At 38.0% G+C, this 26883-nt stretch overlaps 2 protein-coding genes across 6 annotated transcripts in view; both read right to left on the bottom strand.

Annotated features, from left to right (window-relative positions):
• The window catches only part of kif13a (kinesin family member 13A), a 74575-nt gene extending 51310 nt beyond the window's left edge, over nt 1-23265 (bottom strand). For all 5 annotated transcript variants that reach the window (XM_084089439.1, XM_084089442.1, XM_084089440.1 and 2 more), the window contains exons 1-2: nt 23073-23265; nt 22781-22871 (exon numbers count right to left, since the gene is read on the bottom strand). In XM_084089439.1, coding sequence (XP_083945565.1) covers nt 22781-22871; nt 23073-23127 — 146 coding nt within the window. In that variant the 5' untranslated portion in view covers nt 23128-23265. The remainder of the gene's footprint in view (nt 1-22780; nt 22872-23072) is intronic.
• A 1823-nt stretch (nt 23266-25088) lies between these two features.
• On the bottom strand, nt 25089-26581 carry LOC311067652 (E3 ubiquitin-protein ligase NHLRC1-like). The gene has a single exon (XM_084089663.1). The coding sequence runs from the start codon at nt 26458-26460 to the stop codon at nt 25231-25233; it is 1230 nt and encodes a 409-aa protein (XP_083945789.1). The 5' UTR covers nt 26461-26581; the 3' UTR covers nt 25089-25230.
• Between the last annotated feature and the right edge of the window lie 302 nt (nt 26582-26883).

Here is a 26883-nt window from a genome sequence, read left to right as displayed (position 1 = left end):
TTTTTAAATGATCCTGCATTGTTAAATTTGTGGATATTTTACTGGTGTATAAAATTTTGCATGGTAGTTTATTAGACAAAATCATAGGCCTAACTCCTCTACTAGAGCTACTACTAGAGGGGACTGTATAATACCATATAGAAGGAGTGCTTTTGGGCAGTCAGCTTTTTCTAATAGAGCTACACATGCCTGGAATACTATACCTGCAAAATTAAGAAATATTACATTAGTTGGGGGCCTTAAGCACATAAATAGGTAATTTCGCGCAAATTCATCTAAAAGCGCCAAATTTGGCACAGATGTAGCTCAGGTCATACCGAAATGATTTAGCTAGGGCGCCGGAGCCAGTGACCCTCGGGGCCAAGATGGCGGCCAAATCCAATATGGCCGCTGCCCGAAAAGGGTTCCGGCTTTAACTTTTGAACCACATGAGTTACAAATGCAAACTTGATATGTTTTTCAGCTTAATTGATCATGAGAAACACATAGGAATGTTTATATTTATGACCCAGTAAATCTGGACCCCTTGATCCTCCAATTCCAATATGGCCGCTGTCCAAAAAAGCAGTTTGGGCTGTAGTATGGGGCCTTACACCCCATTGTTCACGCAAATTCATCTACAAGCACCAAATTTGGCACAGATGTATAGCTGAGGGGATACTGAAATGATTTAGCAAGGGCGCCCGAGCCAATGGTCCCTGAGACCAAGATGGCGGCCAAATCCAATATGGCCACCGCCTGAAAGGGATTCGGCTATAGCTTTTGAGCCAGATGAGATACAAATACAAACTTGATGTCTATTTTACCTTCTTTGACCATGGGAAACCCATAGGAATACTTACATTTATGATTGGGTATATTAGGACCCCCCAAATTCCCTAAATTCAATATGGCCGCTGTCCGAAAAACGGTTTTGGCTACAAGTTTTGAACCAAATGCGCTACAAATGAGGATGTGGTGTTTATTTTATGTTTATTGACCACAGGAAGTCCATTGGCATATTTATATTTATTCTTGTGTAAGTCTGGAACCTGTATTCTTTTCTTTTTTTTACCACAACTTTGAAGGTTATTCTCAATGTTGATTCATTTCCTTGTAAAAGTGAAATGGTTTTCAGTGTTCACATGAATTATCATTATCACTCACAATCACCGGATCTCTCATTGTCTCCAACATCATTGTTTGTACAAGCACCCTCACATGCACATATACAGTGGGGAGAACAAGTATTTGATTCACTGCCGATTTTGCCGGTTTTCCTACTTACAAAGCATGTAGAAGTCTGTAATTTTTATCATAGGTACTCTTCAACTGTGAGAGACGGAATCTAAAACAAAAATCCAGAAAATCACATTGTATGATTTTTGAATAATTAATTAGCATTTTATTGCATGACATAAGTATTTGATCACCTACCAACCAGTAAGAAATCCTGGCTCTCACAGACCTGTTAGTTTTTCTTCAAGAAGCCCTCCTGTTCTCCACTCATTACCTGTATTAACTGCACCTGTTTGAACTTACCTGTATAAAAGACACCTGTCCACACACTCAATCAAACAGATTCCAACCTCTCCACAATGGCCAAGGCCAGAGAGCTGTGTAAGGACATCAGGGATAAAATTGTAGACCTGCACAAGGCTGGGATGGGCTACAGGACAACAGGCAAGCAGCTTGGTGAGAAGGCAACAACTGTTGGCACAATTATTAGAAAATGGAAGGAGTTCAAGGTGACTGTCAATCTCCCTTGGTCTGGGGCACCATGCAAGATCTCACCTCGTGGGGCATCAATGATCATGAGGAAGGTAAGGGATCAGCCCAGAACTACACGGCAGGACCTGGTCAATGACCTGAAGAGATCTGGGACCACAGTCTCAAAGAAAACCATTAGTAACACACTACGCCGTCATGGATTAAAATCCTGCAGCGCACAAAAGGTCCCCCTGCTCAAGCCAGCGCATGTCCAGGCCTGTCTGAAGTTTGCCAATGACCATCTGGATGATCCAGAGGAGGAATGGGAGAAGGTCATGTGGTCTGATGAGACAAAGATAGAGCTTTTTGGTCTAAACTCCACTCACCGTGTTTGGAGGAAGAAGAAGGATGAGTACAACCCCAAGAACACCATCCCAACCGTGAAGCATGGAGGTGGAAACAGCATTCTTTGGGGATGCTTTTCTGCAAAAGGGACAGGACGACTGCACCGTATTGAGGGGAGGATGGATAATGCCATGTATCACGAGATCTTGGCCAACAACCTCCTTCCCTCAGTAAGAGCATTGAAGATGGGTGGTGGCTGGGTCTTCCAGCATGACAACGACCCGAAACACACAGCCAGGGCAACTAAGGAGTGGAGTAAGAAGCATCTCAAGGTTCTGGAGTGGCCTAGCCAGTCTCCAGACCTGAACCCAATATAAAATCTTTGGAGGGAGCTGAAAGTCCATATTGCCCAGTGACAGCCCCGAAACCTGAAGGATCTGGAGAAGGTCTGTATGGAGGAGTGGGCCAAAATCCCTGCTGCAGTGTGTGCAAACCTGGTCAAGAACTACAGGAAACGTATGATCTCTGTAATTGCAAACAAATGTTTTTGTACCAGATATTAAGTTCTGCTTTTCTGATGTATCAAATACTTATGTCATGCAATAAATTGCAAATTAATTACTTAAAAATCATACAATGTGATTTTCTGGATTTTTGTTTTAGATTCCGTCATTCACAGTTGAAGAGTACCTATGATAAAAATGACAGACTTCTACATGCTTTGTAAGTGGGAAAACCTGCAAAATCGGCAGTGTATCAAATACTTGTTCTCCCCACTGTAGAAGTGCAACGAACTCCGGCTTTACAGCACTTACAGTGCCCTCTACATGCTGTCTAGCAGCCACAGTGGAGGAGAATGGTGCAGGCTTTACTGGCGTCTCCGAGATTAGTTCAGTAAGGTTCCCAAGTCTTGCTCGTAGAGTCCCGATACCATCCCCATGCACTGAACTCTGGGATATCTTGCTGGACAGCGGTTGCCTGATTCCAGTAGAAGCTGGCCTGCAGCAGTGCTCTTTTGATGTGCTGAATCAGTACAGCTTGGGTGGGTGGCAGGTTCTTGAGAGACTTGGTACCATTCAAGAAAAGGTGATGTCTAGCTTCATCTACACGGCTGGAACCACAGCTCTTGCTGTACATGATGACGACCATACGCTCATGTCTTTGGACAGGGACGTCATTGTTGATCTGTTCAGGCTCCAAGGGATTCTGTGAGATCTGGTGTTGCCTCTCAAGCTGCCCATGCACTCTTTATCCCATGGCCCAGGAAGGCTGAGGTTGTGTCACAGCCTGTTAAAGCATGGAAGAGTGGTAAGGCTAGTGACTTCTGGGGACCAAGATCCTTGCTGATTTCATGAGCAGGAATGTCCCTATAGTTTTTTCCACCTGCAAAGCCGATCCAGAGCTCTGTGAGGCCGAGTGTGTTGAAGAAGTGGATGGCAAGGATGACAACATCGCTGTCGACAGTCTGGACAAATGCCTTTTTATGGCCATTGACCCCAGCATGTGCAAGATGCAGGATTATTCTTGTATCTGTTTCTGGATGATTACAAGGCTGAAGGGCAGACATGTCATACCCTGGTCTGTTGGAGAGTACAGAATCTTTCTTGGTGGAAAGGAGGAGTTAACCTGACATGCCATGCTTGGTTATCTCTTCACTGATATATCCAAATAGTTCATCCTTGTTGTCCTCATTTTTCAGGAAGTCACTGTTCCAGTTACGTTTTGGAATTGGAGTTCTCCCATCTACTTTAGTTCTTGATCTGGTTCCTCTGCATTGGTGATTTTGTGTTTTGAGGTTCTCCTCTGGATAGGCATCAAACACAATATCCAATCGCGTGACAGATTCATAGCTCATGTGTGACCTCACAAACCCGTTAACCATTTTTCGGACAGCGGCCATATTGAATTTAGGGAATTTGGGGGGTCCTGATATAGCCTACCCAATCATAAATGTAAGTATTCCTATGGGTTTCCCATGGTCAAAGAAGGTAAAATAGACATCAAGTTTGTATTTGTATCTCATCTGGCTCAAAAGCTATAGCCGAATCCCTTTCAGGCGGTGGCCATATTGGATTTGGCCGCCATCTTGGTCTCAGGGACCATTGGCTCGAGCGCCCTTGCTAAATCATTTCAGTATCCCCTCAGCTATACATCTGTGCCAAATTTGGTGCTTGTAGATGAATTTGCGTGAACAATGGGGTGTAAGGCCCCATACTACAGCCTAAACTGCTTTTTTGGACAGCGGCCATATTGGAATTGGAGGATCAAGGGGTCCAGATATACTGGGTCATAAATATAAACATTCCTATGTGTTTCTCATGATCAATTAAGCTGAAAAACATATCAAGTTTGTATTTGTAACTCATGTGGTTCAAAAGTTAAAGCCGGAACCCTTTTCGGGCAGCGGCCATATTGGATTTGGCCGCCATCTTGGCCCCGAGGGTCGCTGGCTCCGGCACCCTAGCTAAATCATTTCGGTATGACCTGAGCTACATCTGTGCCAAATTTGGCGCTTTGAGATGAATTTGCGCGAAAATGTGCTTAAGGCCCCCAACTACATCTTTTACTTCTTTTTCTGCATCCATAAAACAGTGGTTATTGGATAATCAATTATGTGTTCATAATTTGGAGTAGTGCCTTGTGTTCGTCTCCTTATATCTAAAGTTATTCTGTGTTTGTATTAATATGCTTTGATTATGGTTATGCTTGTTGGAATGTGTTTTTATGTTTTATGGACTTGCCAGGGACTACAGATGAAAAATAGCCTGTATGGCTAAATCTGCCACATTTACATGATGGACTTGAGTGCTCATGTTGATTAATGTGCATTGTCCCTTTAAAAAAAATAATAAAAAAATAATAATAAAAAAAAAGTATAAATTATTTTTTAAAAGTCCAAATATTCCAAGTAGTAACTCAGTTAATGTGAAGTCATAAAATCTGCATGCATAATATTTATGAAAGAATGAGTATGTCAAGTTTTTAGTGTTCATTTCTTTGTTCAAAGACAACAACAAAAAAGAAAGAAAAAAAAAGAAAGAAATTCTCTATTAAAACTAGCAGGTGCCCTGAAGTTTTCCCAGCACATTCCACATTTTGTGACACTGACCTCATTTATAGGTCATTTCTTTCCCCTTCAAACCTCATTAATGACTTGATTAACGGAGGTCTTTACCGTCTCCTTGCATTTACGCTCGTGTTCATTGAGTTGTTCGGTGGCATTTCCTGACTGATGAACATGTGAATGGACTCATAATACACAGAGATTTAGGCCTGAATGTCGCAGTAGATCTGCTGTGCAAACTTCAGTAAAGCTTGTGGATTTTACAGCTGAGGTCAGGCACGGGTTACGTCTCACAAAACCTCTCTCTCTCTTAAATGCAACGACAACAAGGAAAAAATGCATGCGACTGTCTTGCATGCAGGAACCACCTTTCCAAAAAAAGAGTGGAGGTGAATGAAAACACAATCTCCAAAACCTAGTAAGATGATCTTTGCAATGCATTATGGGATTGCTGTCTCCAGACATGGATTCATGCAGTAACGCATTAGAATTTGGAAAAAAGAAAGCGCATCTATGAGGTCTACGTAAGCAGTTCACTAGGTTTTGGAACAGATCTCTAGTATTACCAGCACAAGAGACTAAAATACTCCTCCGTTCACCACAAATGTTTTCCCAAGATCCTTTAGTAGAACTAAAAAAAAATCTCTCAAATGACTTTCCCATACACACTCGATTTGATTTCTAAAAATAAAAACCTAAAGAAGAGCTTAAAGGGATGGTTCGGAGTAAAATCAACCTAGGGTCCTTTGCACCATGACCTCGAGCCTTTTTTCCCTCGGTCGAACATTATTAAAGTTAGAGCTTATTTAGAGACATCAGCCGAATGGCTTAGTGCAGGCGCTAATGGATCCAAGTCTGTATCTCGTAAATGACCCCACTAATAATGCCCAGAATGGTACCAAACTTCTACAGTAGTACAAATAGGTTCTGTACTCATAAAACGAGGCATTGGAAAGTTTGTAAGTACATCAGGAGTTTATTTACATAACACTTGCCTGATGGCTCATGCTACCGCTAACCCGGAGGTCGAGGTCACTTCAGTGATTTGGGAAAAGCACGTAAAAGTCCTGGCAAAAAGAGATGCATAAGGATGTAGTGTAACGACGCCCAGTTCCAGGAATGCACTAATATTTTGTTGGTAGTACCAGTTTGAAACAATTATTAGTTAACACTTCGGAAAAAATAATAATTTGTCGTTACACTACATCCTTATACATTGCTTTCTGCCAGGACTTTTACAAAGGACCCTAGGTTGATTTTACTCCGAACTATCCCTTTAAATATTGAGAAAAGTGAAGCCTGAGCCAATGCACACAGTAAAAAAAAGATCATAATTTTACTGGTAAATTAGTAAAATCCTGTAAATTGGTTAATGGTACGAGTTATGAATTATGTACATTAGGGTTTTATGTTACATCTTATGTTGTTAATTGTGTATTTATAGCATTATTTTAGTGTCATGTGTGTTTCCATGATGGTGTTTTGTATTTGTGTGTATGACACTAAATACTAAATACACAATAAATAGAAAAAGCTACTTGTGATGAACTTTGATTCATGTGACTTTCTCTTTACCATCTGTGTTTTTAAGGTATTCATCAGTATATTATAAAGGTAAAAAACTGATTTTAGTACTTTGTTTTTTCAGTCCGTAAAACTCAACATGTTGCTACTGTACTGTTTAATACTGTAAAAAAAAAAAAAACAGTGAAGCAAAGAATGATAAATGTTACGTGTATAAACTTAAATGAATAGAAGTAAATCTTACAGACTCTTTACTGTGCCAATGGAGCTAAAAATACCGTTCAGTATCACTGGATGTTACGACTCTGGAAAATCCCTCTCTGATAATGTTTTATTGCACGAGCTGATAAGAGTTCAAGTATGTACCATCAGCCTCAGCAGGATTGGTGTGGCATACACACTCCTCTGTGCTGATGAACATACCTGAGCTGTGTGTCATTACACTCCCAGCCGTCCTTCAGCCCCGGGCACTGCCCACGCTGGCACTCGTTCAGCCGGATGACCATCACCTGCTCACTGGACTCAGTAAAGACCTGGACTGGATCTCAGATGGACTAGAATGCCAAACCCTCTCTAGTAATGCAGCACTCGCCGCACTGGAGCCTGTCGACTGCCAAGTACTAGTGTTGCACTGTGACACGGCACTACACAAACCTCAAAATACCAGCACTGCCAGAGTTTATGATTTTCAAAAGTTAGTAATGCAAATTGCACTGTATGTGTGTATGTGTGTGTATACTATAAATATGAATATATATTATGTTAGTTAGTTTTATTCATATATAAACATATATATTATACATTTAGAAATATATATATATATATATGTGTGTGTATGTACAGTATGTGTAGCCTACATATATATTCATATTTTTATTTTATTCATGTTTGTGTATATACCAAAATGTATTTATTTCATACTAAGCATATTTACTGACATATCATTTGAGACTTACTGATATGGAAAAAAATGTGTTTAATATCACTATTAGTAAGGATAGTATGATCTCTGTATAATATCAGTCTTTAAATGCAAGATATTTAAAGTGTACCGTAAGGAACCACAACAACAGTAGAAGTCATATTTAAGATAACATCACAAACACAACATTACATCAATAAAGCAACATTTTTGCTTACTAATGCTTCGTGGCAAAAGAACACATACATTTTAAATATGAGTTTGCACTTTCTGTGCCACTGCTAATCTGTTTTTTATAAGCAGAGCCATTGTGCCTCCAGCCCCTCATTAGAGTGCATGACAGACGTCCAGAGACTGAATATGGGCCACTAACTAGTGTTACGTCCAGCCGCTAATCAGAGCGGACAGAACCAGAGGAGCTCGGACCACAACTGAATCAGCTCAAACTCTCTATCTCAGTATCAAACTCAATCCAACTCGAAGCTTCGTGCTCTGCGAAATAATATATACTACAAAAACAAAAGAATAGAGGTGCAATGATACGATTTGGTTTGATACACAATTCTGATCTCACCATGCGATACTCTCATGATACTTTAAATAAATGCAAAATAAATAAGCTTATTTTAATTATTACTTCTAAGACATATGATAAATAGAAAGCACGGTTCATAAAAATACTACAATTAGTATAAATGAACTTGGTCCTGAAGGAAAAATTTATATATTCATGATTCTGCTATGTTAAAACATACTTTCTGTCACTGATTGCATGCATATACATTGAAAAAGGTACTTTTACATTTTAAAAAGTATTTTTAAAATGCATGTTTAAATGGTAGTGCACAATTATATTATTTTAATTTCATTGAACATCAGACATTTGGCATTACCCGTCCAGGACCAACAAATAGCAATTCCTCTATTGCATTATCATTATGCAATAAGCAAAATGCATGTGCACATGTTTTTACACGTGTGTTTATAGTATGAAATACAGAATGTTTGTCAGAAACATCAGAACAAAATTCAACAGTGAGTGTAGAGGTTAAAAGAGTGGGAAAACATTACCCTAGACAACACACATGACTAACTTGAAGGACCAGGTGATTCTACAGACTTGATTTTGTGGGAAAATTTGCAGAAAGGATTCAAATGTATGAGCTGAGAGTATGTAAAGCAAAAATACATTTAAATTCTGCGTGCACTAGAGCTTACGGCACGCACAGATTCAGTGTGCACCCGCTACATATTCCCCACTGAGCTGTAACAGGGAAACGCATGTAACCGTTTGTAGCATTCGTCATAACATGTGCCTTAAGCATGTGCACACTGACACAGAAATGCCACAAATGATCACAATCATCCCTGATGCTGAGCAGATCCCGAGCACTGGAGCTCCTTCTTCATCCCAGTACTGTTGAAAATATCATGAGTAAGTGTATGTGGTATACACACTGAACAACATCCATGCAATAAACATATAATATCACTTGTGTATTTAGAATTTGAATGCTCATATACAGCAAGGGAAATAAGTATTGAACACGTCATCATTTCTCTCAGTAAATATATTTCCAAAGGTGCTATTGACATGAAATTTTCACCAGATATTGGTAACAACCCAAGTAAGCCGTACATACAAAGAAACAAACAAAAATAAGTTCAGAAATTAAGTTATGTGTAATAATGTGAAATGACACAGGGAAAACGTATTGAACACATGAAGAAAGGGAGGCGCAAAAAGGCATGGAAAGCCAAGACAACTGCTGAAAACTTACAGTAATTAAAAAGCAATCCAGCCCCCTGTCAGTGGAAATTAATAACAGCTGGTTCAGTCCCAAATGATGGCCTACAAAAAGGTCTCATTGCCAAGGTGTCACACAAGACACATCTCATGATGGGTAAAACCTTCGCAACCTAATTGTTGCAGAACATAATGATGGCATTGGTTATAGGCGCCATCCTAGGGTTCTGAATGGTCCAGTGAGCACTTTTGGGGCCATAATACGGAAGTGGAAAGACAATCATTTCACCATAAATTTGCCTCGACCAGTGCTCCTCGCAAGATTTCTGATAGAGGAGTGAAAAGAATAATCAGAAGAGTTGTCCAAGAGCCAACACCAAGTTGTATGGTGTTTTTAGGGTAATGTGCTCTGCCATTTCTCCTCCAAATATGGTGTGTATTATGGCATCCAAACAGTTAAATTTTGCTCTCATGTGACCACACTATATTCTCCCAGTATTTCACTGGCTTTTCCAAATGTTGTGCAGCAAACTTTAAATGAGCTTCAACGTGCTTTTTTTCCAGTAATGGAGTCTTGCGTGGTGAGCGTGCATACAGGCCATGGAGGTGGAGTGCATTACTTACTGTTTTCTTTGAGACAACAGTACCTGCTATCTGCAGGTCTTTTTGAAGCTCTCCACAAGTGATCCTTGGCTCTTGGACAACTCTTCTGATTATTCTTTTCACTCCTCTATCAGAAATCTTGCGAGGAGCACTGGTCGAGGCAAATTTATGGTGAAATTATTGTCTTTCCACTTCCGTATTATGGCCCCAAAAGTGCTCACTGGACCATTCAGAACCTTAGAATGGCGCCTATAACCAATGCCATCATTATGTGTTGGAACAATTAGGTTGCGAAGGTCTTGAGACAGCTCTTTGCTTTTACCCATCATGAGATGTGTCTTGTGTGACACCTTGGCAATGAGACCTTTTTGTAGGCCATCATATGGGACTGAACCAGCTGTTATTAATTTCCACTGACAGGGGGCTGGATTGCTTTTTAATTACTGTAAGTTTTCAGCAGTTGTCTTGGTTTTCCATGCCTTTTTGCGCCTCCCTTTCTTCATGTGTTCAATACTTTTTCCCTGTGTCATTTCACATTATTACACATAACTTAATTTCTGAACTTATTTTTGTTTGTTTCTTTGTATGTACGGCTTACTTGGGTTGTTACCAACATCTGGTGAAAATTTCATGTCAATAGCACCTTTGGAAATATATTTACTGAGAAAAACGATGACGTGTTCAATACTTATTTCCCCCGCTGTACATACATATAGTGGTGTAACCTATGCAGCGCTACTGAAAACCAAAGTGACACATTTCAAAGAAAAACAGTAAAAAAAAAAAAAAGATTAAAATACACTAACTGCATAAATGTGCACTACCTTTTATAATTGGCTCTGTGGCTGTAAACATCACGCTCATGTGAAATAGTACACACCTGTCTTCACCTGAAGTGACTCTAAATAACTCTCAGCTGTTGCTGTAAGATTTTTCTGATATCATCTTGGTTGCATGCTACTACAAGAGCCTTACAAAGCATCAACGGGATCTCATGTTGAAAGGTATCGCTCAGGCGAGGGCTACAAAACTATTACCAAGGCATATACCATGGAACACAATGAAAGCAACATGCAGTGGTTTGCATACTATTATTTTACCATCAAACCATCAGAAGCTGGATTAAGGGAAGTGGGTCAGTATATGCATTTACATTTACATTTATGCATTTGGCAGACGCTTTTATCCAAAGCGACTTACATTGCATTTCAAGGTACACATTTACATTCTTATCAGTTCTTGCTCGATTACACTATTTTACAGTATGTGCACTTATGTACTAAGAAAGAACTGGGTAATATAAGGTAACATCATGGGTTACGGTTAGGTTTAGGGGTAGGGTTCAGGGTTAGTAACTAGTGATTAGCCAGTTATTGTAAGTAAATGGGGTACAGGACTGTAAAATAAAGTGCTACCCTGTTCATGATGACAGTATGAATCTGAACAAGTTAAGATGTTAAGAGAATTCACATCACAAACACAGAGAGAAGCCTGTTAAGGTTAAGAAGCTGTAGTGTTGTATTACTTACAATGTTTTTCTCAGGTTTTTATGTGGGTGCATGAAGGTTGGGGGCTTGAAAAGTGTAGTTTAGTTACTGACTTGTTCACAATCAAAACCAGAATTTTAAAATTCCTTCCAATTCCTATCCCTGACTCAATCACTTCTGCAACCAAACACTCACAAAGACAGAATAATGAATCTGCTTTAGACTCGCAGCAGATGCTGAACCTGCAGGAAATCAAGTGTCACTGCAGGAATTCAAACATTTGGAATGTTCCGAAAAAGAGTCTCTTGCTACAATGTTGCCAGTCACGATTGGCAGAACTTTTGACACTTTGGAAACAGACCAAAAAAAAAAAATTATAAATGTTGTAACATCACATTTATGTCGCTCTCCAGCACAAGATTTCAGAGATGAATTACTGGTTGTCTAGTGAGAGATTTCATGCAAAACAAAGCAATGCTGGTATGGAAACCATTAGGAAATCGCACATTTCAAAATCCATTTTTAACCATCAGAACATAATAGTGCAAAGTCCAGGGAGGACATGACAAGCCACATCAGGAAGGAAGCAACTTGCCCTTCCCATAGAGCAATCAGTCTCCCAGCTCAAACAAAAGCTAGGCATCCCACCCAACACGTCAAGCTCATGTCTAATCCACAGCAGTGTCTATTCAATATATACACTGAGTATAAGAGTATGCTCCATTTAGTGAGTTAGAAAGCCGTTTAAACATTTACTGATTAGTATTCACGCGTGTGTTCACCAAATAATGCAAGAAACCTGCTGGAGGAATCAATGCCAGGTTCTCCAAATCGTCATGCTTTAACTGATTTAGAGATGGAGTCAGATGGGACAGTGGAAGAACTGTCGCACCAGATGTTTTAATAACCCCCCAAAAACATTAAACATAATGAGGGCGTCTCTGGTATTGGAACATCGTCATTGGTCACTGAGCAACAGATCAACACATCAACATTTAAAAAACATAAGAATCACTTGCCTAGTGAGTCAAAGTTCCTAATAGATGATTAAGCTCTCACATAAGCAATACTGTGACTGTTACAAAACCTAGAGCTGCTTTGCCTACTCTCTACATACGCACCCTTTGAGACAACATGCTGACTGCAATGGAATCTTATTGAAACACTTATTAAATTTTTTTTTTTAAAATCACAAAAAAATGTGTATGTTATGTTATGACAACTTTTAACTTTCCTAAATTTAATTGTACCTCCACTGTGCAATGACAATAAAGGCTATTCTACTCTATTCTACTCTATTCTACTCTATTCTACTCTATTCTACTCTATTCTACTCTATTCTACTCTATTCTACTCTATTCTACTAATGCCATTTTGTTCAACAAACTACACTGAGTTAGAGGAACTTAATAATTAGTAGCATAAACAAAAAATTAAGTTGTTCTAACTACTTACAAAAAATCTAAACGTCAAACCACATTAAACCCTTACAGGACTTTCCCTTAAAAAACACATAAAATAACTTTACCAAGAAAATGTAATTAAATAACTACAATTTATTTTAAAAAAAAAATTAATTAAATGAATAAATTATAACTTTTGCATTAATTTAAATTGTGGTTACAGATCCTCTGAATTTTTTTTACAGTGTAAATGGGCTCTAAAGCCCTATTCGCACGGGATAAGTATTACCTGGTGACCTCTAGTCATTTGTAATAATTGCAGAGGTTGTCTGTGAACTTAATCCCGTGCGAATCGTAAATGACCTATCATATTTTGGCAAACATCGCGGTCCTGTAATAATATTAGTCCCGTGCGAATCGGCATCTCTGTGATTTGGTGGTTTATATTTTTTTCAAGGTTTTTGTTTCCTGTGCGCTTTTTTATCCATCTTTCGCGAAGAATGGAAGCTGCGTCTGAGTGTTTTGATAGCATTTTTGGTGCTGGGTCGTATCGCTACACACCATGATACGATACAACTATACAATTTGCAGAAAGAGAAAGCTGAAAACCATGATTAGATGGAGATGGATGACATGTATAGTAGCATGCGGTCAGGAACATTCTTCTGTTTATGATATATCATACAGCTAGACCTATAATCACAAGACATTTCCAAGCAATAGCCTATTGACATCAAATCCGGGAGATAAGTCAGTAAATTCGAGTAAAATCACAGGCTTCGCTGATCCCGTGCGAATGCGCCACATGAAATTCAGATGTGGGGGGGGTAATTTCTAAATCACATGAGGTCCCCAGATAATACTAATCCCGTGCGAATAGGGCTTAATTCAGTCAACTGATTTCAATCGAACTGCTGAAAAGATAGGTTAACAAATAAAGCCTTGCCTAAACAATGAGAATAAACCTTAACCCCAAGACTGAAGAATAGCAAACCTCTCTATAAACTCCCACATAGATGAAAGCAGCAACATCAACGCACTACATCAGCAGGAACTCATCAAGTTCATAAAGATGTTAAATGTGGTTCAGTTCCCTCCCAAAAGCATTCAACACTGACATATTTACTGCAGTGACCACTCCTTCCTGACCAGTCCTCTCTGATGGACGCCATAAAGACTCGTGCTGGGAAAATCTGCAGTGAACTCACCGGAAGCATTAGACATGTCTGTCAGCATCAGGCTGTAATCTGGGAAATGTGTCTTGATGTTTAAATGTGTTTTTGGACTGAAATCGTCATTCTGACCTCGCTCCGTTCAACAATGAACATCAGTCATCTTACAATTAGTGTTAACTTTGAAATTAAAGTTCACCAAGCTAAAAGTTGTGCTTCAGTTAAGGCAAAAAAAATAAAATAAAAAGGTATTTCGCTTATAGGTATGCACCAATATGAAAAATTTTGGCAGATACAATAACTCTTTATATTTTAAAGCCAATAACCGATATATTGGCCGATAAATCTGATTCCAAATTTATATAAAAAATTTGAGAGCCTGATTACAAAAACAAAAGTCTCACTATTAAAAGCCATGTCCCAACACACAATTATAATGATCTCATTATGATTTTACGCAGCCTATACAACAGAGTTGCACTGCACATGTTGCACTAAACTCTATTTCCCTTTTTTGAAGTGATTCCAATCATATTTCAAGCAATTTAAAACCATAAAAACCAACAGTGCGCATCTGAAGTGTCTCAGCAGAAGGAAATAATCCATCATTTATCGGCTTTAATATATCGGCCAAATTTTCTTATCGGGCCGATAATGATAACATTAAAAATATCGGCCGATACCGTTTGGACACTAAAACCCACGATACATCGATAGTTTTAGTCTTTATTAATTTGACTTTTTTTTTTTTGTCATTAATAATGTTTTCTAGAAAGTGTTTTCTTTTTACAAATATTTGGCAGAATTGGCACAAAATAATTATGTCATAAATGTTTTTCTAGAAATTTAAGTTTTCTCAAAACAATCTTTGGCACAAAAATGTTCTCATTAATGTTTTTTCTAGAAATTAATGTTTTCTTCATTAAAAAAATCTTCGGCACAAAAAATGTTGTCATTAATGTTTTTTTTCTAGAAATGAATGTTTTCTTCATTAAAAAAATAAATAAAAAATCTTCGGCACAGAATTTTACAGTTAATAACATTGCTCTTGAAATTAATTTTTTTCTTAATAAAATCTTTGGCACAAAAATAATGAGGGTGAATTAAACAAACATAAATCAGACCTAAATGCAACCGATAGAACAGAAATAGAAACTGATTCACTAAAATGAACAACATATAAGAAGTGAGAACAGCGGTGTGAAAGAAAGTGCATTGAATTAAAGCTGCGGCGTGTTTCAAAAAGCAGTGATGCGGCGCTTCATTAATTATACTCGATGGCCAAACTTGCTGCTGCTGCGGGAACAGTTTCAGTTTTAAAGCAGCTGAGATTCTTTCATGATACAGAAAAATGTGTCTACAACAGCCATCTAAACACCCTGGGCATCTGTGCCACCGTTTTGTGTGATGCCAACTTATCTGCATGGAATTACCCACAATTCTCCAATTCTCCATCACCGCTGCCCTTTCCAGACAGTTAATCAGTTTAAGCACCCAGCAGTGAAAGCAGAGTCTCTGTAACGCTAGACTAGAGGAGTGGGAAAGTGCAGTCTAATTAATCAGCCGTGAAACACTAAAGAGGGACATTACTGTCGGTTCTGTCAATAGTATCTGTGCTGTGGTGCAGCGGAGGGATTTACAAACATCCCTGAACCTCTTCTAGGTCAAGATGTGTATCGACGTTTTCTATAAACACATCCGCACCTCGTGCACAAAGGACGGGACTCCTCTGGGGAATGCAATTGTTTTATCGGTGCAATGCAATTTTCCTCCAAAGGAGCAGACGGATAAACTCAGAAAACAGACGGCTAGAGTAAACATGGGGCATATATAACTGCAGCTACAAACATACACTATACTGTACTGTTCATAAGGTTTGGGTCACTTACCAAGGCTTTAAAAAAAAAAAAAAAAAAAAAAAAAAAAATTGTTCAGCAAGAATGCATCACAGTAAAGACATTTATAATGTAAAAAGATTTATATTTCACATCGATGTCGTTCTTTCTGTTAACTTTTTATTCATTAAAGGATCCTGAAAAAAAACGTTCCACTAAAGTATGAAGCAGTTTTTAACATGGATAATAATCAGAAATGCTTCTTTAAGCAGCAAATTAGCATATTAGAATGATTTCTGAAGGATCATGTGACGTTGAAGACTGGAGTAACGATGCTGAAAATTTAGTTTTGTCACAGGAATAAATTACAATTTAAAATATATTCAGTTATTTCACATTGTAGTAATATTTCACTGTATTTTTGTTTTTACTGTATTTTTTTGTTAAAATAATTATTACATATTGTACTGTATTACATATTCATATTCACATGAAATGAGAGTTTAGTGGATTCATTCACTAAAACTCCGCAGTGTGTGTACGTGGCCGATGTCGCTGAACGGAAAGGCTGGTTATTCACACACAATACACTGTGAAAACATGCAGAGACAAAAGATGCATTCCAGAGGTTGACCACTGAAGCCCGCACTGTCATTTCAAGAGACGACACACACAGATGAGTTTAAATGATAAACACACTGGTTTATGAACTGTGTGTATTTGACACCTTTGAATCATGAATCTTTATCATGAAGCAAAGGGAAACGAAATGACTTATTGTGCTTAATAAACAGCCATAACAGCAATATAATAAAAGCCAACATTCAAACAATTCTTCCACCAAGTGTTATTTTACTATTATTAATATACTATTAGCTTGTATTCATATTTTGAATTAGCTTTTATTTTTATATTTCCATTGTAATCTTAGTTAATTTTAAGTATGTTTTTTTTATTAGTTTTTATTTTAGTTATTAGTTACATTTAGTAGAATATTTACTAAATGTTTAGTAGAATACTTTATTTTAGATTTAATTTATTTTTATTTCAGTTTTAGTTTAGTTGCAGTAAGTAATTTTAGTGCTTCAACTCAAATTTTTCATCTAATATTATATTTTATTTTAACTTTATTTCAATTAACAAAATGTTTTTTTTAGTTTTAGTTAATAATAACCCTGCTTCTGCCTAACTGAACATTAATACTTATTTTCAATACCAATATTCATTTATTTTTATAATATTTATTTTATATAATATACACTTTTAATAACTGCCAATTAAATATTTTATATATATATGAATATTATTACGCTCCACAAACCAGGTGTTTGAAAATATCATATGAAAATCACACATCACTGATGCATGCAAACATGCTTTGCCCATTTTTCCCATCATCCTCTGCAGTGCTCAGATACCGTCTGCATTTCTTTGGGCAAAGGAAATGACTTGACATGTTGAATGCCAGAGAGAAGATAAAAAATTACCAGGTTACAAGTTTAAGGAGGAATTATGAGATGAAGAAACGCTCTCACTTGTCAGCTCATCAACATCCCATTAAACTAAGAAGAGACAACATACAGGAAGTAGAAGTGGGAAACAGGAAGTAGAGGTGGAAACAGGAAGTAGAGGTGGAAACCCGAGAGCCAAACCCAATATATCAAAATTGAATTATATTTCAATGGTTGTATGCTCTTAGAAGCCAATAACTCAACGCACAAAACACATTGTGGTCAAAACAGACCATGTTTATCCTCACTGCGAGTCAAATCACATTTATTCCTATAATGTTTCATACAATACAGATTGTTTCAAAGCAGCTTCACAGAATTAAGCAGGAAAATAACCATCAAATCATCAATTATGGAACATTCGATGTCAGCTAAAAAGCAGCACTACAGAAGACAATAGTGTCGTTATTCTGTTCAGTTCTGTTCAATGTTAATTCAGTTAATTCAAAGTTATGATGTTGTTATTATGCAGCTCAATTCAGTTCAAGTTTTGTCCTCATCCGATAGTTTCAGTGCTGGTTAATCGATAATATTACTGAATATTAGTTGTGTTTTGAACCCCAAGCGAACTGGGTCGTTTATTATTTGATAGATTTTTAATGAGTTTTGAGGATGAGACACTCATATAACTGAACAGCACATTGACGTCAACTTCAAAAAGTGTTTTCTTCTCTCTTTTTCTATCTATTCAAGATTATATAGTTAGTAGTACTTGATTATTTGCATTTATCATTGTTTGTTTGTTCCCTACAACCCATTTTAAGTCACATCCCACTTAGGGGTGCTCATTATTAACTGGTTAACCATTAACCAGCAGTACGAATTTTGACTGATTAATACTCAGTTAATCGCTTTAAAAACAAGTAATAAAAACTCGTTGAGTGTTTTAGCGCAATTTTCTGACCTCATGGGATCACAACACTTAAATCTTTTCCTGGATTTTTTTTTTGCGTTCCCGAGATTAGACCTTCCTTAACATAATGCCGAAAACCCGAAGTCTCTAGGTGGTCTGGTTGAGGAGTAGATAGAAGTGCAAGATTGGTGCGCACAGACAGAACAGAAATCATGAGTTAACAATCGCAATTTTGTCCGGTGGAAAATTGCGCTAAAAAGTAATTTAACTAATTTTTCAATAAATTTTTCAATGCTTGCTGCATGGTTAAAATTATACGATACACGTTCGTTTTTCCTCTTGAAAACGCAATGTTAGTGTTATTTCATAAGTCGCATTTAAAAAATACTGGTAAATAAAGCGAAATGTTTACAATCATAATAAAACACTTTAAACACAGCTATAGGCTATTTTAGTTCCCCTCACAAAATCCTTCCAATTTAACGGTATTCAGAACAGAACAAGAAAGAAAAACACAAGTATATAAACACCAAACCAAATGTATTTCAAGTGAAACAGAAACCGGCGTTGGTCTCACGTAACCTACCCCTCTTATTCGACACAAATCTAAATGTTTGCATATGTGCTACGTTACGTATTTGTATGCTAAACCATTATCTACTATGTAATCTAGGCTTTGTTCTTCTCTCGTGTTCCAATATCGACATACAATTGCAACTCTCGTCATTTATGGTCATACAGATAGGAGTAAGACATCATTCGAAACTATAAAGTGTTTACTTTTATTTGTGAACACTCACAATCAATACAAAACATTGTGCTTTTATAACATAAAAGACAACTGAAAACCCATCTCTTCCGTGAGCACTTAACCTCTTTAAAAAAAACCTTCCCTTTCCCTTTAAAAACCTCGCTTATCGGGCTTATGCTACTCTGAATAATGCCTGAACTTCTTCGTATTTTGAGCACTTCTTGAGTTGTTTTTGCCTCTTCATGATGACTCGCTTAACTTAGTCCTAATCTGTAAGTCGCTTTGGATAAAAGCGTCTGCTAAATAACTAAATGTAATTGTAAATGTAAATTTACTACTTGTCGCACAGTTTTTTTTTTCGTTTTGTTAATCTGTTAATTATTGCCGTAAAATATATTTTGCACATAGGCCTATTTATTACTTTTATATATCAAGTTGTTTTCTGTTTTTCTCCGTTCACAGAAGCGCTGCAAGCTCATGTGACGATGTGGGAATCTAAATCTGGGAAACTAAATGAACATCCCTAATCCCACTATTTGAGAACCACTGCATTACTCAAAAGGCCTTACACATCAAAGTCCATCTATTTTTACAAATAAACAAACTGAAATTTAAAGATGAAGTGGGATTTCTGCACCACTTGGGGCAACAAATGAAATTTAATCTGTTTGTGTAAAAATATCACCTTGTCAACTCTGAAAAGACGAAATCTTACTACAGTAGTTTCTCCCAGCTCTCATGTAAATAAAAGATGTCCACACTAAAAGAGTACTGTGCGGTATTCCCAAGATTTTCAACACGACACCCTCAGGTGCTGTTCCTCATCTCTCCTTTCACAGATTCATATTTCAAACTTCAAGCAGCTCAAAGAAGGGAAAATTGACTCCAAAAATGCCCTAAAGTCACGTCTCAGTCCAATTATGAAATGAGCTCAATGCAAACGTACCGTAAGAGCTTAAAAGAACACATAAGACTATTAATCCTGGTGAGACTCATTTGAACTAAAAAGAAGTTTACAGCAAATCTTGCTTGTTTTAAAAAGAAAAAAATCTAAACTAGAAGGTATTACTGCAAATTCAGCCCACACAACACTTCACTTAACAACTCACAAGGTCTAATCGGCTTTCTATTACTCTGCCCTGTAGGTTTTCTTGGGTGCTACTGACATATAAACCATAAAATCTGACATGCATCAACTCTGAACAGGTGCCCTACAGCCGCAGGGGAAAGTCTGGGGTTTTTTAATCTGACGTAATCACAGTCTGGGAGGTTTAACGTTCCTGCTGCATTTCAGGAAAGCTTTGTTACTGCACTTGAATGGAATAAGAAAATGCAAGAAATGTACAATAAGTACTGTACAGAGAACTATGGATGATTTCACAGAATGAAAATAAGAAAAAGCTAATTGCAGATTTTTATCAGACAATTCTGACTTTCTTTCTTGCAGTTGCACGTTTACATTATTATTATTTTCCTCGGAATTCTGAGTTTACATCTTGAAATTCTGTTTTTCCCACAAATTTAGCAAGATGTAAACTTATAAAAAATTCTGAAATGTGACTCCGGCTCGGTGTGAACTTTGACATTCAACTTGCAAAACTCAAAATATTAAAGCCAGGAATTTGCATAATTGCTTTGAATCGTTCCGTTCCTGGTAACTGAATATCAGATAGCACTAAAAGTGTGCTAAGTGTGAGTTAATGGCATGCAGCTAATGCTAAATTGCAAATCTGCTGATAAATGGACTAGACCAGCTCAAACATGGATATTTAATTACCCACATTTGAGCTAATCGCTGCATGAAGAAGGCCAAGAATAACTGGACTAACACTTTAATTGCATGGAAAAATGCAATAAAGTCGTAGAAAGTTGGGAGTAAAATGAATGGATGACAGAATTTTCTTTTTTGACTAACTTTAGATTGGAATACATTTTTTTTGTCTTGTATTTATATTTTGTCACAACTCGGAATAACATCACTTGTTTTTTGTTGTTGTTTTTTTGAACATAATGATCCTCAGCATTTCCTCTGGCTATTATTTCCAGCTTAGAAGTTGAGTAAGCTTCATCAAGGCCTGATTGTTTTCCATTTCACATCCTGAGTGTAAGACGAGATGATGCTTACCTGTTCTTTCTCTAGCAGAAGCTGCGCACCCACCTGACCGTGTAACTGTGATGCATGCTGGACTGCAGCGCTGCCTGGTCACACAGCTCTGGCTACATTAAACCATCTGCTATTGTTCTTGCAGATTCTCTAACCTTGAGGCAACGTGAACTGAGAAGACTACTGAACCCAGTTCAGGAGATCATGAGATCCAATAGCTTGTGATCCACAGATGGGTTGCCCTTGAAAAATAATGCAAAGGCCAATCGCTTACTGTAGGAACTGAAAAACTGACACTCAACTTGACTAAATGAGCAATGTATTACAATAAAACAAGTGTTTCATTACAGTTTATGCAACTAAGTATGAGATTTATGCTGTAAGATTCAATAACCAGGCTCAGAATCTGCACTTCTTTCATAATTATGAGAAAAACGCTTGACTCAAAAATAGTAAAATATGTTTTTCGAAGCTGAGAGTACCGTTGAATGCATCAAATCAGCTGAAATATTTCATAAACAATCTAGGGGCAGGGAATCGAATTATTAAATCGAATTTAATTATGTATAAGCGTTTCCGTTCTGCTCAGATTTAATGTGGGCCTGATACAGTAACAACCAACATTCATCATGGCTTTAGTATGTCACAAGTCTGTGTTAAAAGGAAACTAACTACCACACCAGTGAAACATTTCAAACATATTTCACTAATCATCTTAATGCAGTTCACAAACCGATCATATTCTCATTCACCACTTGAATTGTTTATATAATGTAGAATTAAACCACAAGACTCAGAACAAAGCAAATTATTGAAACTGTTAAAGTTGTGCTAAGCCTATGTTCTTAATCAAAAAAAAAAAGAAAAAAGAAAGAAAGAGAAAATGGGACATGCTCAAGGCCAGAATGACTAGTTATGTATGCAAACTTATACTTTTATACTATGTGGATTCATTTTAGTTTTTCTGAGGATATAAAACCAAATCAAATCCTTGAGACTGCCGTGGGAAAACACACACTCTCTTCAGCACCTGCTTTGTTCTGCCATTACAAATCATATGGAACACAACATTTGTCCCTCATATACTTTTAATTAGTGACAGACCATAACGATAAATAGGCCAAAATTGCATCAGCTGATAATTGCTGATTGACTGATTTACCAATTTACAGAAGTGCTGCTCTACCTTCTATAAGCTGTAAGCTTTACCAGCGGCCTAGTCTTTGGATGGCAATAGAAAAAATGTCTTATGTTCCACTACTATTTAAAAAAATATCATATTATTCTGGCAATCCTGTTCTATAGTTATCAGTAATGGCAGCAGCCACTGAAAAACTCATAATGTTCAAGCACAAATGCAATGGCATGATGTGAAGACATCTACTGTACGGCATCTCAAACTTCAGTACTGCCGAACACGAGGCCTGTCCAGGAATTTCACAGCAGCGCAGAAGTTTCCCCAGCGCAGGCCACCACGAGCACGCCCAGAACGGGCCCTGCACTCACTTCTGCTGCTCTTACATGAACACACATGCAGGAGACATAAACAGATTTAAATCATCCTCTCTGTGTGCATGCATTTGACCACTCGGGCCATAAAACTCTTCCTGGCAGAAAAGAGACCCTTCTGCCCTGATCAAATCTCACCAAAAACACATGCAGCCAAATTGTGAGGGGGAGGGTGGGGGGCAAACTGACAGCTTTCACCTATAATGAGGAGAAACATGGCTCAAACATGTCACATGAATAAAAGTGCATGACTGACTGTACCTGTTTTCTCCTTTTGTATTGGAGGGCGGTGGGTGCAGAATAGTCTGGTTTTCCTCCATCTCAACCACACATTTTGTGTTGAGCTCAATCTCTGCAAGCCAAAAGTTATTAAAACTTGCCTTAAAGTTCTTATACGTGGGATTTTCGTGTTAAATACTACAAAAAAGGAGTGAAATGTCTGAAACATTTTTAAATGCATAATTCACAACAACCTTACCTGAACTGTAGCAACTTGAAAACTGATTTAATCTTTAAATATTAACGCTCAGTTCTACTTTAAAATGTCTCTTACCTCTCCGGTTCATTGGTCGAACTCGAACCGCCACTTTTACCTTCGTATCAGACATTTTTGCACAATTTTAAAGGCTTTAAAGTGGAGGAGAAAGCCGCTAGCTGCTCCGTACAGCTAGCCGAATAATAACATGCAACTCCCCGCAAAGTCTCCCACAGAAACGTCTGAGGTGCTTGTATCCTGGTGAAATACTCCAACAGTGCATACCCGAGCAGAAAAGGCAGTCGAGATTAATCCAGATGAGACGGTGTGGTTGTGTTGTATTCGGGTTAAATGTGTGTGGTTATAAGGATCCTCCGCCGCGGGCAGAGCAGCTCCTCTCAGCCAGCCAGCAGCATCCAGACCGCCATCTTCCGCTGACTGACCCCAAAAACACACACAAATGTGCAGTGTGCATGAATATGCATGAAGGAAACGGCATGGACTTAGTTTAAAAAGACCAGATGAACCACAACGACCTGATGCAGTTCCTACAGAGCGACAAAAAATACAGAAGAGGAGGAGAAAGAGACTTGTGTCTATCAACAATCCTGGTAACGCTTTATTTGGTTACAGTGTAATTATGCATTCAAGTAGGCCTACTGAGTAATATTAATTAACTACATGTACTTACTATAGGATTAGGGTTTGGTTTAGGGTTAGTTGCATGTAATTATGCATAATTTACTGTTATTATGCTATGGAAAGTGTATGTAATGTGTAACGCTGTAAAATAAAGTGTTACTTTTATTTTAATGTGTCCTTGTCACACGTTACATGTATTTATTATAGTAACTATAAATTAGGCTCAGTTACACACAACTAACCCTAATCTAAACACTATAGTAAGTACATGTCATAAATTATTATTATTTCTCGGTACTTAAATGTATTATTACACTGTAACTAACAGGGACACATTCAAATAAAATGTAACCATAAATTTATGCTCATTACTCATCATACTTTTTCTTCACCCATTAAAAAAAAAAGTACTGTTCATGCAGAAACATCTGCATTCTATTCAAAAATATTATTTAGTATGACTGAATGACCAGATTACATGAATGAAAGAATATTTGAACTTTTGTTCGTTTTTATACTTCATTTTGCACTTGTATGCAGCTAAAACACAAACACTTAGCGATACTAACGCATAGTTTATGTCATGACAGTAAAGCACAATAATCTGATTTTCTCTAGTGAAAGTGCGGGTCACTTTCAGTGAGATGTGATTTTCGGTAAGAAGTGCTTTATAACGGCGACAACCCCAGTCTGGAAGGATCAAGGGAAATGGAGCAGAGTAGATTATGGGATTCCCCTGGGGTTGTTTTAATCTCTGTGGATTTAAAATTAAGAATTTACTAAATTTAATGCATGTAATTTTAAATAAGTATGCACCCAGTTTAATAGCTACACAGGGCAAATACTCACTTAAAATTACTTAAAATTATTAAATGTTTAAACCAACTTTGAAAAGTCATAATTTGTGCCAATGACTGCCAAGTGGTTCCCAACCTTTTCCCCCATTGTAGGTTTCATGACCACCATGAAAAAAAAAAATCCTTTGTGCATTATGAGGGAAAAATCAAAGCATAAGATGTATGCATTTCAGCTATGTCAATGGACAATTTGGTTATTATTAATGCACTGAATGATTAATGCCAACTCATATACTGTATAATGGGAACCAGTGCCTGAAATTCCTTTCTTCAGCAAGGAATATCAGGTGTGATTGACACACAAATGATTGAATTTAGAAGGTGATTATGCATTTGATGATTTAGCATACACTTAATTATCCAAAACGACTTGCAGTATACTTATAAGAGGAAATCAAGGACAATCCCACTGGAGCAAGCTTGAATTAAGAGCATCAATCAATACATAAATAAATATGCACAAGCATTGCATTTTGTACATTCTAGCATATGCATGCATGTATATTTTTTGTAATATTGATGACATTACAAGTCAAATTCCCTGCAAGTACAACTTGACCAATAAACGGGAACTCTGTGTGGCTTGAAACTTTCCATTTATTAACTTTGAGCTTTAGCCACGCCACAAATCACCATATATGCATCATCAACTCACACATCCCATTATCACAACTTAATCCATGACAATATACATGGATCCTAATGTGAAACACACTAGTTGTGTTTATTTACACCTCTCATTTCTCACAGTACAAGTCATCTTTGTCCGCAGCATAGAACTTGACTGCATGATCTCCTCCGTCCAAGACCACAAGCACATTCATTGTAGTCGTAGCCAATGCCACTGGACGCATCAGTCCGCTCACTAGTGGAGTCAGTGCAGGTGTTTTCTGTGGCTTTCCCAAACTCCAGACCATGCCATTCCGTGAATCCCCTACAATCACGTCTCCATTTAAATCAAAAACCACTGAAGATATAGACAAACTCAGAGAGTTCTTCAAGTTAAGAGCGAAACTGTCCACCTGCGTCAAAGGAACAAAGTCACTATTGAATATTCTCAAACATGAAGCCGTGAATCCGGCCTGAAAACGTTCCACAACTGCAATGTTTCCCGATGCTTTGCAAGAAGCTAACGAACGCGGACATGTAAGTTCTTTGAAAACCACTCTGATAACTAGGACTACCCCACGAGAAAAGTCTATTACGACTTGGCTAAGTGTTCCCATCTCAGCATCAGTCACAAAAACACGTCCGCGGGCATCCACATCAACACCCCATGGCAGCCTAAAAGAGTCTCGGATGGCTGCCACCGGACGGCCTTTGGAAGTGAAGACCTTGACTGATTGGTCACCAGCATCTGTGACCACAACATGTCCACATTTGGTCAGTGCAACATCAAGTGGGTGACATAAATCAGACGGGTTGTGTCCATAACGTCCGAAGCCATCCAAATGAGTTCCTTGAGCATCAAAAACGGCAACTCTTTTCTCACCATCGTGCACCAAAACAATCTTCCCTGATGTCTCAGAAACAACCATCCCAGAAGGGTTGACAATTGTTCCCCATCCTCCAAAAGCTGAACGGAGATGCAGCGTCCCAGATCCCAAGCTTTCAGTCCATCCTATGACTCGATCATACAACCTGGGACAAGCTTCTGACAGCAGAAGCTCCTGGAGATCGGTGAGCGCATAGCATTCGGAGGTGCTGCCCACATCCGACGGTTTCCTACAGAAAGGACACTCTAGCCTCTGGTTTTCAGGGTGGGAAAGTGCACAGATGCATTTGAGACACAGCACGTGGCCACAGGGAAGATTTCGGGCCGTGTGGTCTCGTTTCTGAATGGAGAACTTCTCAAAACACACTTTGCACTCCAGCAGGTTTGCTCGAATCTCTGCCAGGATGTCTTCCGCTCTCATATGTGGTTGGACGGCTGTCTCGGACATGCAGTTGATGATCCTGGGCTTCATATAAACACTGGCCTAATGACTTGCAGGAAGAGTAGAAGGATGAGAGAGGGTTTTACGACAGTAGCCAGCAATGGATACACATGATCACGTGACTATATAAACATGAGCTGAGGGTCTGTACTGCCCCCACGTGGTGAGAAGGAAAACTACCAGGATATATACTTACTGGTACAATTGTACTTTTTAAAATGATATAACAGCAATTCAAATCTTTATTATTACTGATACTCATTACAAAAGGGAGAATTTAAGGGGTAAATGTCCTTAACTGACAATGCATGGTCCTAAAACAGGCTTAATTTGTGAAATATGACCTGGACGTTCCTGACAGGTTTTGCAAGGTTCAGCCTGTTTGAAAAAGAGCTCAACACGTGTCTATTTTTGGCCGTCGTGTACACTGTCTGAAACCTGAAGCCATTAGTT

This window comes from Abramis brama (assembly GCF_963993115.1).
Source record: "Abramis brama genome assembly, chromosome: 17".
In the NCBI taxonomy this organism is placed as follows: Eukaryota; Metazoa; Chordata; class Actinopteri; order Cypriniformes; family Leuciscidae; genus Abramis; species Abramis brama.
The sequence above is the reverse complement of the archived record's forward strand: the minus strand, read 5'-3'. Positions and strand labels throughout refer to the sequence as shown.

Bases quoted from the DNA above. Each gene is read 5' to 3' on its own strand.
- LOC311067652 (XM_084089663.1), bottom strand. From the start codon at position 26,460: ATGAAGCCCAGGATCATCAACTGCATGTCCGAGACAGCCGTCCAACCA.